The sequence below is a fragment of the Condylura cristata genome, unplaced genomic scaffold, assembly GCF_000260355.1.
Source record: "Condylura cristata isolate star-nosed mole 26May11 unplaced genomic scaffold, ConCri1.0 scaffold00004, whole genome shotgun sequence".
Taxonomy (NCBI): domain Eukaryota; kingdom Metazoa; phylum Chordata; class Mammalia; order Eulipotyphla; family Talpidae; genus Condylura; species Condylura cristata.
Genome location: NW_004567105.1, coordinates 34,064,319 through 34,084,189, shown reverse-complemented (window position 1 = coordinate 34,084,189; position 19,871 = coordinate 34,064,319). Strand labels below are relative to the sequence as shown.

Genomic DNA, 19,871 nt, shown 5'->3' with positions numbered 1-19,871 from the left:
GGGGGGGGAGGAGGTGGCAATGGGCACTATCTCAAGGTACTCACAGGTCACACAAACGTTTCTGCAGGCTGCCCTCAGAGAGTGGGACCATGCCATTTGGTGACTGACATGACTTTTGGTATACCTTCAAAGTCATGAGCCCACTGCCCTTTTCCACATCACTTACTTATTTGAAACCAGTCATCAACTTTGTTTCAAGTGTTCTTTTTTTCCCTACTAATAGGAACTGTGAACTTCTCACACTTTTTTGGTTCACTCCTACAGACAGTCTTCTTTGACATATATACATATTTTATGTGTTGGTTCTTTATAGAGCTGCCTCCATTTCTTCTCCATTTGCAAGGTTGGAGTTTGAATGCTCATCAAGAAATGGTTCTGCTGGGCCCTCCCTGGTGGCACAGTGGGTTAAAGCACTGCACGAAGAAGCTTAATCCACTTCTGCATGAGTTCGATCCCCGCCTGCCCCGGAGGAGATCCACATGGCGTGGCAGACCTCTCCTGACCTGCCCGCTGCACCCCTCAGCAGTGTACTTTGTCGATCTGCCTGTTCTGCTCCCGGCTCTGTCCCTGGTGAATCCTCTCCCCCTCCGCATCTCTGGCCTGTAACCCAGTTCTGTATGAATAAATAAATAAATCTTTGAAAAAAAAAAAAAAAGAAACGGTTCTGCTAAGAGTTGTTAAGGAAAACCATAAGGAAATAAGGAAAACTAGAAGAAAATTTCCAAGTTCTCAATAAAAACATGGAGAATAATCTACTGCTGGTGGACATTGCTGTAAAGTTATTTTTGGCATGTTGAAATGCTGTGCTACTCAACTCCAAACATGCACCTCCAGTGACTTCTAAGGAAAACAAGCTAGAAAGGACAGAATTTAAGTTTAAAGTAAGAGGATACTCATACCAAAGAATGGTAAAGTGATATGAAAAGAATACCTTAGCTGTTTAAAATGTTTGAGTTTATATAACTCGGTAAGTTATTTTGCAGAGAATTATAAGGTACAAATATGATTATGAAACAAAGATTAAAATGAAAGCTATGCCAAAATTTTAATTTCTATATCAGGAAGCTCTAAAAATCTCAAATCTCTGGGATTAATGGTATATCCTGGAAAAATTTTAGAATTAGGATTTAGAATTAGGATAATACACGATTGAGGAATAAAGTATGCAAACCAACACTACACACAAAGAGATAATGTAGACACACATTGAGTATTTCAATGAATCTTGAGAAGGATCTTTTATGATGACCTGTGGAAAGAACAGACTACTGTGAGCGGAAAGTCTGTGGCTTTGAAGCTCAGTGAGGGTGCTACCCAAAGTCAGCAAATCCGTGTTAAGGGGAGAAGGCCACTGTTTCTGGAGGGGTGACAGGGAGGGGTGTACTAAGGGCTCTGTCCTTGGTACTGCTATGCTCCAAATTCATATTAGATGCTTATCAAATTTGTGGTTAATTCACAGCTAATAATAGAAGTTAATATAAGTGATAAGCAGGAAGAGAGACTATTTCCTCATCCATGTTAGAAAGATGAGCTAAAAAATTCAGGAAATCCTGAGCTCAAATACCAGCTCTGTTGTTGGATATGTGTAGGCAAGTTACTTTAAGCTTTATGAGTCTTAAGTTCTTCCTTTGCAACACTGGGATAACTGACTATTTACTGAGAATAAATAAGACTGAAACAAGATCGATGCCCAATAATTGTTGTGACCTTTCTTGTCTCTTCTCAAATCTTACTGCTGAATATAATAGGAATAATGTGCTGACAAATGAGTGAAGTGTACAGCTTTCCAAGGAGAGTTATGTTCAAGAGAGGAACCCCAGCTTATCGAGCAATTTGTGAGAAGACCAGTGAAGTGTAGTTGACTATGAGTTTAATCTAAATAAACACCATTACTTCATCACAAATACAATTTTCATAGGCATTAACAGAGTAGAATATCCAGGTCAGAGAAAGCGATGGTTTTCTTGTGCTTGTTCGTTTTCATCACAGCTGGAAGAACGTTGTCTTATGCTAAAGGGCACTGACAAACCAGATAAAGATAACCAAGCTGTGGAAAAATGTCCAGAAGTTGAAGGCAGGACCATGCTTTATCTGATTAAAATATAAGAACTCAAGAAGGAGAAGGTAGGTGCCTTAATGTACTTAAGAGACTTTCTGCCTCTTCACGCTGTACTCCTTAGAGGAGTTCACTTCTTGCTCAGCTTATCACTGCCTGACCTCAACGTAAGACATTCACTGCTGAATAGCTGGCTCCCCCACTAATATGACTCCAGGAGAACAAAGACTGGCTATTCCTAGTACCTGGAAGGTACTCAAGAAATCATTAAATAATAAGTTGACTGTATAAGGGTCAGGACAAAAAAATTCAGAATCACAAAATGAGAGATAACCATGGTAGTTATAATGAACTTTGAGAGCAAATAAAAAATTGGCGGGAAAATGAAACCCAGCAATACAACAAAGTAGGTAGGTGAGAGGCACGGAATCTGTGCGTAAGCAGTTACTGTCAGAGGCAGCAGGCAGGAAGGCATCAGGGCTGTAGTCAAACCCTGAGAAAAGAAGTTTTCCAGGTACCATGAAGTATTTCTCTCAAAATTTTGATGCAGAAATCTTTAACACCAGCTTAACATCTAGCTCAATAATAGGTTTTAGAAATATGTAGAGGCATGTAAGAATGCTTACTTTCAAAAGAATTTACAAGCATTTACAGTGAGAGAAAGAATGAGGAAGGAAGAGAGAGCAAGAACACTGACTGAGGTCAGTCTCCCCACAGACTCCCATAATGTGAAATACAGACGAAATGATTTCAGAAACCTATCTGCAAGGTCAAATGCTCTGCCACAGAGCAAAGCAACTCATTTCACCTTATCAATAGTGTAATAAAGATCTGCACTATGCCAAGGTCTTAAAAGGGAAACATAAAACATACGGTTATGGTGTTACCATTTTTAAGAACATGTATACAACTCTTTTTGGCCAACTTAATTTTTCTTGTGACTCTGAAGTCCTGAAAATCATAAATGTATAGAATAAATTACAGCACAGCCTGAAGCACTGTAATTCCTTTGTTACTTTTTCCTCAGTCTTCAGTTACTTAGAGAAGAAATTGCATGCCTCCTGTTCTCTGGTCAAGGGCACCCATGCTCTGTGGGTTCTGGAAGTTGGTTGGACACAGGTCACCACCACTCAGAGGTTCCTCCTCATCTCACATATTCGGGCTACTATGAACAGAGGCTCAACTGGCCAGTAGAAGTCTGCACACCTCAACCTAAAGATTCTCCCCATCACCCTTCACTTTCATTTGTGACTCAAGATACTGCTTGAAATTCATTTTTATCCAGGGTTATCCAAGCACCCCAACTCTGTAGCCTTGGGCAGCGCTACAACTTCTCCAAACTCTAGCTTGCTCATGTTATAAAGGAATGAAGACAACTTATTTCTTGCAGGTACTGTTGGAAGCTAATGGAGGAAGGTAGCTTGAAGGTAGTGGAGGAAGAAAGGAAACCATACAAGTGAAAATACTTCATCTAACACTTGGAACATAATATGAAAAGAAAGGCAGCTAGTATTTTTATAAGGATCTATTGCTGCCCTCATTCTTTTTCTTGGGTTCATTTAATTCTCGTTATACTTTAGGCTTTGAGTTAATATTGTTCAACCCCCTCTTCTCTGTCAGCATTTCCCTTCATTTTTCAGCAAAAGGCCCAGGGGCCTTGCAGTTCTATTCCAATGGGCCTCTTCTCCACTATACACCTGCAACTACCTATCAGTATACTGACAACATAGAGAACATTCAGCTTCTCAAAGCTGGTTCTTCTGGAAAGAATCTCACCCAAATCAGCATCTCCCAAGATATGGTGGATATAGACAGTAAAGGATTTGAGGGGACATTTCTTAAAAAGTTTCAGAAATGGAAATTTTAACCATCTGTATTAGAAAAACAGGATCAGTATATCAAATCACAGATAGCAAAGATTAGGATTAAGCTAATGAAAAATGCTTATTCAAATGCACTTCAAGTCATATTAGTTACGGTCCAGGTGGAAACAGACATAAAACAAACATTGCAAGATGACGTGTGCATGATTCTATGGCAGGCCAGCCTGATGGGTAAGGAAGGAGAATCAAAGGACCCAGAGGATCTATTGTACAGCGAACTGGATGGTCCTTCACTTTCCCCAGCACATCAGCCAGTATCACTTTCACCCAGGCTACTTCTCTAATGTCACTTAATTTAATAATCCCGAATTGAAGGTTTCCCTAACCTGGAGAGTGAGAAAATTCATTTTATTTCAGGGTGAATATAGCAGAAGGAAAAAGCTTTCTCCTTGTAGCATGTGCATGTAGGCTTGAGCCCCCTCTCAAATGTTCTGTGGATACTGGGAAGTGTGCTGGCCGCGGTTAGTGTCAGCCCAACTGACTTCTGTGTGTTCCCAGAGCATGATACTGGCCAGATGCCTCACAAAGGGACTTGGGAAATATCGAGGCACAGCTCTAATTCATTACACATAATTTTTCTGAAATTGCATGCTGGAAGGATTATTGTTTAAACATCACTGATGCACATGCACCACTTTATTATATGTCACCCATGTTTACTAAGGCATGCGAGAAGTTCAAACATAATAGACTGTCATTTCTCTGAATTGCTAATGAAAGCTGAAGCCCTGAACACACAAATCAAGCTGCTCATTTCGCCCCATGCTGTTTGAGGAGAACTCAGTATGTACAACCAGCCACACGGCAAAGTGGATCAGTTCTCCAGGGGAACTCCTTAAAGTGTTCCTGCCGTAACAAGGAAGCAGCTTCGCTTTGCCACTGTCTATTTATAGACGCCAGATATCTTCCCACCATTTTTAGCTCCTTCCTATTGCAGGGTGCTTAAATGAATCATTCTCATCTTGTCAATTCTATTGCTAAATTGTGCTTGAACTTTTTCTTCAGGTGTTATAGGCGGCACAGACATTTTCTGTTCAAGCAGAAACAAATGAAGTTTAGAGGGAGACCTCTGGCCTTTAAAATCCTTCAGCTTCTAGCTGACCTATATTTCACTCATTAGTCTTGGGCAACAGCTGATTTCCTTAGAAATTTCCTTAGAAATTTGGTGCAGCCTCAAGGCCAATCGAGATGCTGTCGAGCGTACAATGAGCCAGAACATATGTGGTCAGCAAAGACTTTTTGTAAAAGTATTCTAGTCATGATGCAACATACCTAGCACAAGAGACAGCTGGCCCGTGGGTCTTTGCCTTCTCCCTTAGTCCTCCAAAACCCTCCAGGGCCTCCCATTTGCTAAGCATTGTTTGAGGCACTGGAGATACAGCAGGGAACAAGACAAAGGACCTAAAATGCAGGGTGGCCTGCTTTTCAGCGAGAGAATGAGAAAGAAAAATGTTAAATGTATGAGTTAATTTTAGATAGTCATTAGGCTACAGGTAAACCAAATACTGCAGGCAGTCTCTCAGATACACTGGCAGTGCTACCAAAGGCTTCCACCTCCTAATCTGGGAAACTTCTTTAAAAAAGGGGTAGATTCGGGCCTCTGGTGGAACAAAGGGTTAAGTCTCAGCACTATGAAGCTATCTGCAGCCACAGTGGCACAGATTTGATCTCCTGCTCCGGAGGTGACCCACGTGGCACAGCAGACCTCTCCTGGCCTGCCCGCTGCTCCCCTAGCAGTGGATCTCAGTAGATCTGCCTGTTCTGCTCCCTACTCTGTCTCTGGTGAATCCTCTCACCTCAAACCCCTGCCCTACCGCCCCCCCCCACTCAGCTCTTTTATGCATAAATAAATACATCTTTTAAAAAAGAAATGATAAATAGATTAGTTAGGTTGCTACCTGCGAACATCTTTGCTTTGGGTTCTTGATGCTGACAGTGAGTGCTTCTGACAGGGCACACCCTGCTGACCTGGCCTCTGTCCCTGGGGTGCAGGGTCAGGCAGCATAGCGATGGCACATGTCCCTTGGTATTGCCGGTGTCTCTGTGTGGGTCATGCCCTCCCTGACAGCAGTCTGACTCAGCATCTTTAGGCAGCCCTGTAGCACATTCTATTAAAAAAAATAAAAACTTCCTACTTTGAAATACTTATAATCTAGAATGGCAAGAACATTCAAAGCACTCCTTCACATCCTTTGTCTACACACACACACACCAACTTCTATTTTTCTTAAGTCACTTAAGAGCACACTGCAACCATAATGGCCCATTATCTTTCCTTGACCTAGCTATGCTGAAGTACAATGGACAGAAGTATAAAATATTTAAAATGTACCATGGGGTGACATTTACACACATATCGTGCAACACCTTTCTTTGGATGAATCAATAAGTTGCCTGACTCACCCCTTTTCTGGAGAGGTTCAATGTTGCAACTAAACAGAGGGAGCAGGACCAAGCCTGGCAATCAGAGTAAATGCCCTTCATACACCTGACCAGTGTGACAGCTCAAATACCCCAGTGTAAATGTCACACTGTATTACCAGCTCTAATAATGAAAATTTAGACCAATGGAGCATCAAATTGTGTGCATAACAAAGACAGGAAGATGCTGACCAGAAAGGTCAGAACCTTCAAAATTCCTGTCCTTTCCTTCTTAACTCAAGGTTGCAACCTTCTTTGTGGTGCTCACCTATGTGTTATTTTCTGACTTTGGTTTCTGACACCTGGTTGGATTCTGACTTTCTGTAGATGTATTTCAAACAGCTGGAGTATACATTTCTTGCGCGATTGCATATTTCAGATTCACAGTTCCATACCCAAGTATTCACATGTGAGAAGCGGAAAAGACCGATATCAATTCCATACCCATCTGATAAAATGGATGTGTCTTTCTTTATATTCAGGGAGGAAAAAAAAAAACACCAAGTTTGTGGACTTTTCTGGCTACAAAGTGCAGCCAGTATTTGTGATGCACCAAAGCTAGAAAAGTAATATATAAGAATATGAGTGACTGGCATCCTCCTGCATTTGTGAATTGCCTCAAATTCTTTGTCAAAGCATAAGCAAAGAAAAATGTCCTCCTGGAAAGAGGAGGAAAGTCAAATAGATAATATACTAACTCTGGACCTGGAGTTCTAGTGTAGCATGCTGTCTTTTCTCTTCACTAATGTTAGACAGGCATGATGAAGTGTCTTATCTCTAGTAAGCCACAAATTATTGAAAAATCTGTCAAACCCAGAGTCTGTACAAATTTTCTCTAATTATTTGGACAAGTCCTTCAAGTGGTCATACTTTAATTTGCCAGTAATTGCTCAAATAAAGGATACTCAGATCAATACATTTTTATTTTAAAATAACTTTATCCTTAGAACTCATCTTATCTTTGCAAAAACCATGGGAAAAAAAAAAAACCCTCAGCAGTGTACTTCATCAGTCTGCCTGTTCTGTTCCCCACTCTGATTCTGGTGAGCCCTCTCACTGCCCCTGCACCTCTGGCTTGTACCCCAATTCTATATAAATAAATCAATCATAAACAAGAAATCAGAAATGGGGCTGGAAATATCCCTTCCTTAATGCTTTTTGAACAAAATGTTACATTTCTAAATTAAACTTCATGAGCATAGGGATACTCTTGTCAGTTGTTTTTACTATCATCATTCAAAAATTTTAAATATGAAAGACCAAAAAATTATAAGAACATTTTATATCATAGAGATGCAATTAAATGACTGCTTTCCAACTGACATGAATAATGCATTTCTCTTTCATACAAAGTAAATGCATTTTGTTCCTAAGTGATGTTTAATCCATTCTCCACTGGGTGAAAGAACAGGCAGGGATTGTAGGATTATAGTTAGAATTGGCATTTAATGAAAGATACATATTTGATTTAGGATTATAAAATAATTACTATAATAATTTTAAGTTTGGGGAGAGGTATGGACTTTGATGTGAATGAAAAGCAAATTAATTTTAAAGTTAGCTCTTTGGAACAGAATTATTAGCAGTTATACGTTATTAGGCTGAAATAGTGGAGTCCATGTTAAGAAATCTTATCTATGTGTATATGTATAATATGTATAAATATTGTCTACAGGAACCACCAAGTCTATGTTTATAGATTAAGTTTTAAGGAACAATGTAAGTTTTCAGAAAACTTGGATAAAGGAGCTTAAAAAGCTCTCATACTCCGCTACCCTATGCTCCTCCTTTGCTGTATCCTCACCCCTTGCATCAAGAGATGCATAGGAAAGTACTCAAAGAATGGTCAAATTCAATTACGTCCATGCGGTCACTGAGAGAAGAGTTTGCATGAGAGATATAAGGAAAAGGCAGAGCTTCTTTAAAGTTTGCAATTTCCTTCGGTTACTTACTCCCCAGAAATGGAACAACAAAGTAGTTATGGGGTGGCCTGTTCCTAGAGTATGTGTTTTGCACTGAGAAGATCCAGGCCTGACAGATAAATCAAGATCTCCTTTAACCTTCTTTCAATTTCTTGGAGCACTTTTCTCAAGATACTTCTTCCCTTGCTGCCAGGGTGGTGTAATAGCTTTGAGGGAAGTCTGATCAGAAGGAGAGCACAGGAACAAGGAACAAAGGCTGTGAACTTGCATTTACGACTTATAGCTGCATGTGGTCCAATTTACTCCACCAGGAGAACAGCTAGGGATTTCTAGCTGAAGCTGCAGCAAATAACAGTGTGCATTTCCCTGTTTCCTCTCTGCATTTCTCTTTCTCTTTCTTATGGAGTTAGTGGATAAAGATGACCATGGTAGTGAGCTGATTAGGATTTCTGAATGCTGGGCTAGATCTCCCTTTGATTTAAGTGACTTCTTTATGCTAAATGAGGAATTAAGGATACTTTTCAATAAGACATTAAAGTAAAGGTTCAAAACTTCTCTGAAGCCAGTTAGGAAGCAGTTTTCAAGAGGGCTCTTAATTTTCTCCTTAAGAGAACCAGAAGCAATAAACAGCTATTAATCACTTCGTTTTCTTAGCCATCTGGTATAGTCTTCTTTTACTTGTACTCCTGTAAAGAACTGAGAAGATTTTGCAGACCCCTGATCCTTCTGGCTGCTGTCTTATGATAAATGAACTAAAAGGTGTTTGCCCATTTTCAAACTCCAGAAAAAGAACCCATTAAATCTACACAAAAGGTTCAAGACTGCTGACATTTGAATTGCTTTAGGAGTAATGAAAGGGAAAATTCTATCACAAAGAATCACTTGGGCATCATGAACTAAGAATTATGATTAACAGCTTCTATATAGCTAACATGTAATTTAAAAAATGACTTAATGACTTGAAGGAAAAGTCTGGCCCTCAAACATGCATTATCATTTAGCATTTACCATTAGAGAACTCATGAAGGGAAACATGATAATGCTTTAATTAGTATTACATAAAGTGGTAAGGATATTGGGAAGTTTCTTCATTCTGAATACTGAGCAGAGGCCCAGAAGGAAGTGATGGAAAGCTGGCATTCTTGAACTTCAAACTGTGGGTGTTCATATTGCTGACAAGAGAATGCTGAGAAGACAGGCTACTGTTGACTTTTTCTGAATGTGACCAATACTAAGAATGATGTCTTATAGTGTGGAATAGAAGAAATCTCAGCACTACCTGATGTCGTTTATAGAGAGGATTCAAATTGCTTTAGAATCTCCAAAACATGCAAACAAGGTTAGTAGGTGCAATACACCTCTCTCGGAGCCATGCACATTCATAACAAATCCAAACTTTCAAAGAGTAAAAACAACCATATGTAGTTCTTATGAAAGTAAATAACAATCATGAGCTCAGCTGCTCAGAAAGTGGCCTATCTTGCTCCTTGGTCAAATGGAGAACCCCCCTTTCACTGACATCTTTGCCAAACCATTCAATTTAATGTTGAGAATACAGCTGTTGCTCCTGAACTGCTAGAACTCCAGTCCTCTAAATCCCATAGGTACTCAATTACATGTATAAAATACAGAAGGACATAGTTTTAGATAAATGTCTGAAATGCAATAATGCTTTTAACCCTTTCCTCGAGCACAGCTGCTTTCCATAGAGGTTTTCTAAGAATTACCTAATTGGATCAAGTTTAGATGATAATTTGAATTTTGTTCCCCCCCCCAATTTAAGAACTTTTGTGTCATTCCCAAATTAAATGCTTCAAAATATTGACATTCTGGGCAAAGGCATTTTAAGATATTTCTCCAAAATGGTTTGTTGAAAAAAAAAAAAAGGTATACTTATTGGCATTACAAGAATATGAATCGCAGTTTTGTAAGAATACAAAATCCCAGTGCTGCAAGAGTTATCCAATGGAAGTAAATTCGATTTCAAAGAGATAAGAAGAAAGGAGTAATTTTTTTATTCCACAGATATATGATCCGCTATAGCAATTCTGAACCCTTTGTCTGCAAGTATGCTTCAATAAAGAAATAGATGCTGTGAGAGTCATCCCTGAAAACAGAGGTGAGAGTAAGTAAATGAGCAACAGCTGATATAAATTCAAGTCATTTTACAGAGGATTTGCACACAGATGACTTCTCACAAGTTGGCAGCTTTTCCAAAGTCTACTTTTTATGAATATTGCTGAACATATTGTGCAGGATGCAGTCAGTGCTGATGACATAGCATGATTTTTATTACCAAGTTGGAACGACGTAGGATCACCAAATAACAGGGTTCAAAGGAAAAACAGCTGAAAAATCCAAGTCTGGTCTAACCTGGAATGCTCTGTCTCCTCACAGCCAATGCTCCATCAGGCGGCTTTGTCTGGCTGGCAGATTTAGTGTAGGGACTGTCATCTGCAAAGGTACAATGAAGGGTTTGGTTAATTTCCATCCAGTTTCCAATGCCGTGAAGATTTTTAATGGATTGCAATCCTTCTGCCAGAGAGAGGTGATAAGGTATGGTGCGGTAGGAAGAGGCAGTAGACCTGGGTCCTAATCTTGGTTAAGCTGTGGAACAGGACATTTAAAAGCCTCTGAACATCAACTTTCTCTCCTAGAAAAGAGGGATATACTTTCTCAACTCAGGATTGTGAGGACCGAACACACACGAAGGCATAAAGTGTTAAGAAGTATGCAAATATAGTGCACAAATTATTTGCCTGCCAACCTATATTAATTGATAAACAAGTTTCAGTGAATATCAGTAACAGAAGACAAAGAAGGAATAGAATGGCTCAGTGGGCACAAAGAATAATCAGGCAGAAGAACAAAGGAAATGAAATGTTACATTTCTGGTAAGCAGGTGACAGGGCATTAGTATTGCAGAGAAATAAAGACAAACAGAATTAGAGGGCTCCTCATGGCAGCGAGCTGGCTATTAGCGCAAATGGAAGAAAAGGGGGATTCAAACGCCAGAGAACCGAGGATGGAAGAGGGCAGGAGTGGTGGTTTGGCAAAATAAAACATAGACTGCAATGAGCTTATTTATTTGTCTTCTTTTAGAAAGAGATGAGAATAATCCGCAGCACCATAAAAAAAGAGCAACTGAAGAAAGAAGGATTAAAGCTCAGCATAGGTGTGAGTTAGGCAAGAAGCTGAATGAGAACAACATTGGGGACAGAGGCAGAGGTGCTGGATCCGTCAAATTCTAAGTCAAGTGCTTTGAACAGAGTCGAGAAGAGAACTTAATTAGAATATAGGAGTCATGATTTAGGGTGGTGAATATCAGGGTTAAAATAGAAAGGAAGAATTATTCCTACTTTGCATGGGACATTTGTGTAAAGGAAGAGATGTCTGAATAACAACCTGAGATGTTTTCAAGAATAAGATATGTATGGCCTTGTATTACATAGCTTAGTGATCTAGGCTTAAGTCACAGGACCCAAATGTCACTCTGGCCACACTGTGAGGTTGGTTTGTTGTTTTTGTTGTAATAGAAATTCATTAAAAAGACCCATATTGTATATGTGAGACTATTAAATACAATAAGGATTAACTTCAGCAACAAGATTTTGACAGCTAAAAACATTATTCTCCCAACTAAGAGATTTCTGTTTCAAAATTGAGGAACTTGATTCCTCTCTGGAATGCACTGCTGGTTGAAATGATTCACGATTTCTTCATAAACCTAACAAGGTCTTTATAAGCAGTGACAAAAAAGGGAAAGATTAACATTGCTACAAGCTGCAATTAACTTAAAAAATGGAAGTCACGCTGTTACATGTTTATGTTTCATTTGTCACACAATTCTTTATATTCCTCCAACCATAAAGTAGCAACTTTAATGTACCAATACAATCAACAGTATCATTTCTGCTTATGAAGCAGTCTCCTAGATCTTTGATTCTTCTCTTTGCAGACATATTTTGAATGTAATCACCAACCACAAAACAAAATGTAAGCCTTTCACCGTAAGCCTCTTCCCCCCCCCAGCCATTCGCCATGTGTATTTGAGCATTTTTTCTCTCAGTGTTGATTCAGTAACAGCAATATACTTTACATAGCACCTCTGAAAAGAAACATACCGTATATTAAAAGCTGGATTCTTTATAAAACTGATTTAAAAACATATTTCCTTTCATTGTGCAAAACTTGAAACTATATGAGTATAGAGCCCTGAGCCAGGAGATACAGATCATAACAATCAGTTTTAGGAACATCCTGGAAGCCAAAAGGTTTCCTCAATTTTTTAATTTGTCAAGATTCCAGCCAATTAAAGTTTTGGGTTGAATCCAGTGTTGGATTTTCTTAAAGGGCAGTAAGAGATTTACCCAGGATACTCTGAGTTTCTACTCTTTTTAGGGAGGTATGTCTTTAGGAATTTACCCAGTTTGCATTACAGAAGAAATCAACCCTGGACAAACTGTTGTCTCGTTTATGTTTGAAACAGTTTCCCTGACCAGTAGAGGAGAGAGAGTAGCTATCCTTAAAAGGCTGAGCTGGCCTCATGTATGGCTAGTCTCTACAGCTCCACCTCCCAGCCTTCCCCCACTCCCAGCATAGAGTCCTCACAGAGCATGGGTGAAAGTAAACGATTATGAGGAAGTCAAAAGGAGTATCAGCCAAAGGGCCACACTAAAATAAGCTCCATATTATCTAAGAATAGCTTGCCAAAGTCACTCAGGTAGAAGCAGTAATTCCTAGTGGAAGCGGATCTCGGTAGCATTCATCATGAGAGTGAAGGAGAACACAGCAGAGCTGCGTGACAGCACGGGATGGCTGTGTCTTTTAGCAAGCTCTCTGAGACGGTCTCACTTTTACACATCTGAGAGGAGCACAGGCCTTCAAAACAACTTCTCCACCCGAGTGGACACCAACTCTCTTAATGTGATCTACTCAAAGTCAACTCTTGGTTGGAAATTCTGCTTGGAAATAGAGGAGAGAAGAAACTGAATGAGTAACTGATAGAGCCATTAAGCCACATTAAAAGTTAAAAAAAAATTAAAGAGATACCTATTTATTCTTTGAGATAAAGTTGTAGAGTGCTAGAGAGATTTGTGTGGTGGTGTCATGAATCCTTAGTGGAGATTTGTAGCTATATCCCTAGAATTTTATGATTATAAGGGCTGATCTAGAGCAGAGCATACTTTCATTTTAAAGTTGGAAGGAGGCCCAGAGAAGCACATTTATAAAGGGACACACATCTAAAGTGAGTCTAGACTGAGTTGCTGCTCTTCTTATTCCCAGGCTCTTTCCTCCTTATTCATTCCTTTTGGATGAACAGTGAGACTCCGGAAGTCTGCACGTATGCATTCTGTATCATACAGGTACGTGGCCAGGCATGCTGCTCCAGCTGAGTGCGAATTAACTTCATTTTTTTTAAATTTTTAAATTAAATTAATTTACTTATATATCAATATACATTGTGGTTCATTTTAAACAATGTTTACTCTTCCCCCTCTCCCAATTCATCTGTGCACCATCGCCACAGCTCCCGCACACCTCCTCCCTCCCTCTCCTCCTCCCTTGCAGGATAGCTCTGGTTTATAATTGTTTTTGTTATGTTGTGTTGTGTTTTGTATTGTTATTATTATTTTTTCCCCTATGTCTTATATTGGTTCTCTTATATTCCTCCTATAAGTGAAACCATTCGATATTTTTTTTTTCCTTCTAACTTCATTCTTATGGAGAAACTTACACAAATGAACATAGTCCATACCTTTTGTGTATATAAGTCTCATTTCTCTTTACACCATGTACTTGTTTACCTAAACAAAAATAAACTAAAAATTACAGTACAAAACCAACTTGTACTTTTTCATCCACTTTTCTTGAAGAAAAAAAATTTCTAAGGAAATGTCAGACATAACTCACCACTCTATAGGAAGAGCATCAAAAGCTTCAGTGAACCACAAGACATGAGCTAATTCTTCTTTATCAGGGAAATACTAACTAGAGTTCCAACCAGTTACATAAATGAAATAAAAAATAGGTCAGATAACTAGAAAGGAACTAGCAGGGCTCAATACACACTAGACATTTATTAAATATTCATGCTAGTGCGTGAATAAATTCTATACAGCTTCTCAAATGAGAACATTTATTGTAAGAAAGCAACTCCCCCAAAAGTCAGATCACTGTTAGAGTTACACTTCCTCCTTCCTCTTTCTTTTCCTATAGGTTTGCTGTCTGTTTCTTTTTTAAATTCTTGCCACCACACAATAGCTATCAAATAATAATGTATGTTAAAAATATATATTTCAATATTATAGAGTTTGCTGTAGATTGCCAAAGAATTGATCAAAAAATCTTTAAAACAATGCCTTTAACAGCCAGAAGGGAGGATAGATGGGAGGTGCAGGGAAAACACACTGGGCTACAGTGGAGGATTCTAGGGGCTTTGGTGACCACATCTGAGGGGAGAAATCTCATAATGTCAAAAAACTAAAAAATTAAAATGCCTGTAAAAAATTTTTACATTCAGTCCAGACTCTGAATCTTGACTTTGATGGTACATCCTATGAATAAGGAGTTCTTATTGAAAGTCACTATAGGGACAAAACAGACATTCAGTGAGTGAGCCACTGCTCCCTGAAATGAATGCTGCAAGTGATCATTAAGGCATCTCAAGGTATCAGAACTGTCAGCCTTTTCTAATGTGATCTGAGCAGCTAGATATCACTGTCACACACGATGACCACCAGTATTATAGGGGCTGCATATTGGCCATCAAAGAGAACATGGCTCGTCTTTATAGACCTCCCATCCGGCTAGTGAAAATGCCCTCCAATAAATGGAGAGCTGACACTATGACAGAAACACAGAAAGTGTTTAGTCAAGCGTATTTTTCAAACAGAAATGGAACAATGGGGGAGACCATCTGTCCCTCTCCTTTCCCCCAACTTGTCCAATCTCTTCACATGCCAAACACAGGAGGGGCAAAGACAGATCATTTGTTTTGATTACATATTGCAAGTGAAACTGGGGTTTCTAAATGTGGAAAGTAAACAGCAGGTACCTAAGGGGGAGGCTTCACTCGGCATCACAATCAAAGCCCGTGTTGGAGTGGAGAATCACATCTTGAGGAATGGACACAGATCCCTCTCTCTTCCTGTTCTCATATCCTTCAGTGGTTGCGTGGCATCAAACAGCCAATTTATACTCATTCTGGTTCTTCTTCATCTACTACCTCTCCATGCTCTGGGTCTGCATTTCCCAGAGGAAATGAATGTGATTAGGTTTTGAGATTCTTTAGCTGTGTGCTGGGCTTTCTTGAAGAAAAGAAAAATTAAAAAAATAATAATAATTTCCTTTGCCTAAGACTAATCAGTCTATGCTAAATGATTCCTAACAACTAATTATGCACAATTGAGGCACCTGCTAAGCCAACAGATCCCTTAACTTCTTGATTAGGCATTTTGTGCAATTAAACATTATGACCATTTCCGAGCAGCGGGGAGACAGGCAACTCACGCCACCATCTTCATGCACATCATCATCAGCTCAGAAGAAAAGTTTTTCATAATGAACAACATGAAATCCTTTGTGAAGGAAATAACCTGTCTCTTGAATTCAATTACATTCTACAAATTTTAATGCTTACTATGGGCAAGCTAAGAATCAAAAATGGATAAAAGATATGAAAACTACGTGGCATGGTGATCCTAGCCCTTACTTCATAGGTTTGAGATTGGAATATGGAGCTTCATTAGTAGAGTGGGGAAATGAGCAGGGTCTTATGGATACCAATGGAGGTGGGGCATTTGAAAGTTCATTGGCAATTTATTTATACAGAATTTTGCAATCAGAAAATCAAGAAAAAAAAATCACTTTTTTTTTTCCAGTATAGGAATTTTGTATGGTGTACAGCCATCTTTTCAGTGCATGGTCCTGTGGGTATTTTATCCTAACCCAGTATGAACCTACTTGTGGGTTGGCTGTTTCTCTGACACACTAAGCCTCCACCTGACTTTGCTGCCTTAGTGGTTTGATGGCACACTAAATATTTTTAATTAAAATTTTTTCTGATTATTTTAGTTTTGGGGCTATAGTTTCACTCCTCCATAGCTGTACTTGTTCCACTCATCCTCCACCCAACACCACCCTCTCATCATCTCCATGCCAATTCTCTAAGATTCCCTAGAGAATAGCTGACCCAGGCTTTAACAATAGAATTTCATTATGCCTCTTCTTTTTAAAAGAATGTAGAACTAAAGGCACAGGCTGGCATGATTTAAAGAAATGCAAACTCAAAGATATGGTCAAATATTTCTCTTTAGCTCCAAATAGTTCCTAATCCCTGATTAAAATAACCCTGTTTTTTTCTAGGGTCAAACAAAAATGTATATTCTTAATCATTCTTAGAGAGGTTCTTGAGTCTTAAATAGGCTTCACATCTATTGCTTTGGCATATCAAGGCTAGGACATGGATATGGAGAATGAATTAATTTCATCTTCTTCCTTAATGGGATAAAGTGGTTCACACACTGAGATTTAAACCAGGAGGGAGTCAAAAATGATCTGAGCTTCACGGCAGGAGACAAAGGCATCGTCTGACTCCATTATAGTCTCTTTCCTTTTAAGAGATGATTTTCCCTCATCAACCATCTACTTTCCCTTCTCTCCTTGGTTATGTTTTGCATCTGCAGGGCATTAACGTCTATCCTTGACTCTGCAGGTTTCTCCATAGTTTTATAATTCAGACACAGATGTACTTTATATTCTTAAAAGGAGCCAGGTTTTTGTTTTCAAACATTAAAAAAATGCAAACAGAGCACAGCTGTAGTTTTAAAACACTTCTTCACAGTGATAATTTCTCCTCTAAAATTACATCAATCACAATCAGATAATCATTTCAGGGATTAAGTGTTATAGACCCAAAGAATGGCAGCCATACAGATTACATTGCTGTAGGCCTGTCTTGTAAGTAGTCTATTTTTCTCTCTCACTGCTTCATTATCAAACTGTTCACTACTCAGTAAGTGACTCCAAGCTGAGCAGCATGGATATCACCTGGGAGACTGTCAGAAATGTAGAATCTCAGGTCCCACTCTTGACCTATGGAATCTGAGCCGATGTTTTACAATATATCCTGGTGATTTATATACGTTAAAATTTGCAAAGCCTGCTCCAATTGATAGGAGCAATAGCAACTGCACAGGGATTGAGGATGTACCTGTACTGATGTGTCACCTGACAATGTCAGTGTCACCCCACAAAGAAGTTGGTAGAATGGTTTCAACAACATCCCCAAACCTCCAATACTATAATCACCAAATTACTATTGGAATGATTTCCTGCAATGTAAATGCAGTGATGTAATGTTATGGTCTTGAGTGAATTTCATTTTCTATTGATCAACTTCAAAACCTTTAATTGTCCCCAAATGGTTACCTATGGACCTAACTATAAACATGTAAACTCGAATACATGAAGCAATTGAAGTTGTAGTAATAATCTATTAGTCAATTTACACTTTAGGATGGAGAGAGGAAATAGCATTGCATAATGACCCCTTAGCTAGTAAAGGACAACTAGAAATGAAGAGTTATGTAGGGACATTGGGAAAGACTCTTCCATGACACTGCCTCCTTAAACCCTTTCTCTTCAGACACAGTGCTGCTACTTTGCTTCTGTACAGTAGGAAGCTGTCCGGCATAGAACCTCATCTATGCTCTTCATGCAGAGATAAACTGGATCAATGTGGCTATGGAGCATCTGGTCAACCTTGTGGAAGTGGTCTGTAGTAACTGCTGCTTGCTGATGCCTGCAGGTCTTTTGAAGACTAATATCTCTAGCCAGGTTAATTTGTAATTCCCTCTAAAATTAATGAGCATGAAATTGCACATTTTCTGCCTCTGGCATTCCTATTTCTCGTGTGCCTAAATCACAAGTGATAATTCCTATGCTTTTTGCTAGTACTGTTTCTAGCAAGGACAGATGAGGAAGAGTCAGAGCAACTACAGACCAGCTTCATCACAACAAATCAAGATTTCTTGAGGGATGGACTCTATGCTGTAAAACTCATGTTATTACCATGTCAGATCTCAGTTTAAAACTTTAAATTCTTAATTTTAGTATAGCATCTACATTGTCTATGTGTCTAGAGGGCTATATATACTTTAAATCACTGGGTGAATCATCAAATTATGCCAGCTAACATTCTTGGTATCTTAACACTAGGAAATATGCATAAGTTCAATAAGTCTTATCATTAAGATAAACATCTGATGGAAAATACAAATCATTTGAGGATAGTGAATACTGGCTATTTTAAACCACAATTCCCAATTCTTTCTTTAAAAGTTCTCCGTAGATTCACCCCAAAATTTAAAGTTTAGGCAGGCTAGACCCTATCTGAGTATTTTTGGGAAGTCACAGGAATCAATGATATCCTGTAGCAACATCTATAGTTGTACGGTAGGATTAATATTAAACAAGATATTTGCATACATTAAGATTTCCCCAATTTTTTTATTTATAAATAATATGAAATTATTAAGTTACTTTCATACATGTTGATGACAGTTTCATCTGGAGTAAATTTCAGAGAGTATTTTAAAATAAAACAGACTTTTCTTGAAATAACTCATAAAACAAAATGTTAAAAATGTCTCCATTCAAAAGACCGAGAGTTACAACTCAAAATTGGATCATTTAAATGATTATATCTTTTGATTACTTAAATCACTCCCTTTTTTTGCCCTTTATCTGGGACCACTTTTGCATTTCTAATGTAAACTAGAGAAAGAGATGGAAATTTTGTACAATCAGGATTTTCAAAGAACTCTTCTTTTACATAATATTACTGCAAAGGTTTCTATATTTAGAATAGGTCAAGAGGGGTGGGTGGAAAAAATAGATTGATTGAAACTAAATGTAATCAGGGTGACATTTTAAGAGGTCTGAGTCTTGTTCCAGAGCAAGAATGAGTGCTGGATGTCATTAGAAATGATTCACATATATCTGTGGGGTGGAGCATTCCCATCTAAGTTTCATTATTCAGAAAACAGCCTCTAAGGTGTTCACCTGTTACTGTTCCAATCAATGACATGAAATTTTATCACTTAGGCAATTTTTAAACCAGGTTCAATGGCTTAGTATTTTTCCTGTTACCCAAGCGTATTATAAGTTGAAACAAATATTAACTGAAGGCAAATTACTCTGGCCAAATAAATGATCAGAGGGACATTGCTGTTGACAAATTTTTAAATGAAAATGAAAATATTATCACCCCCGTTCAGACTCAGTTTCCAAATTCCAGGCTGAAAATCCTGGAGCTTTTTTACTTTACTTCTGCATGTATGCTCATTTTAATAAAAAGCTCAGCATCCTGAGTCAATCAGAAGATTTATTTTTTTTTTATTTTTTTAAAGATTTATTTATTTGTGCATACAGAACTGGGGTACAGGCCAGAGGCTGAGGGGCGGCGAAAGGCTTCACCAGAGACAGAGTAGGGAACAGAACAGGCAGATCGACGAAGTACACTGCTGAGGGGAGCAGCGGGCGGGCCAGGAGAGGTCTGCCGCGCCATGTGGTCACCTCCGGGGC

General features: G+C 38.7%; 1 protein-coding gene across 8 annotated transcripts in view; it reads right to left on the bottom strand.

Annotated features, from left to right (window-relative positions):
• Window positions 1-19,871, bottom strand: part of GRIP1 (glutamate receptor interacting protein 1) — a 389,697-nt gene that overhangs the window by 174,695 nt on the left and 195,131 nt on the right. For 7 of the 8 annotated variants that reach the window (XM_012720449.1, XM_012720450.1, XM_012720452.1 and 4 more), the window contains exon 2: window positions 10,656-10,736. The exons of the other annotated variant lie outside the window; for it this stretch is intronic. In XM_012720449.1, the coding sequence (XP_012575903.1) occupies window positions 10,656-10,736 (81 nt within the window). The remainder of the gene's footprint in view (window positions 1-10,655; window positions 10,737-19,871) is intronic. 8 annotated transcript variants of the gene reach the window in all.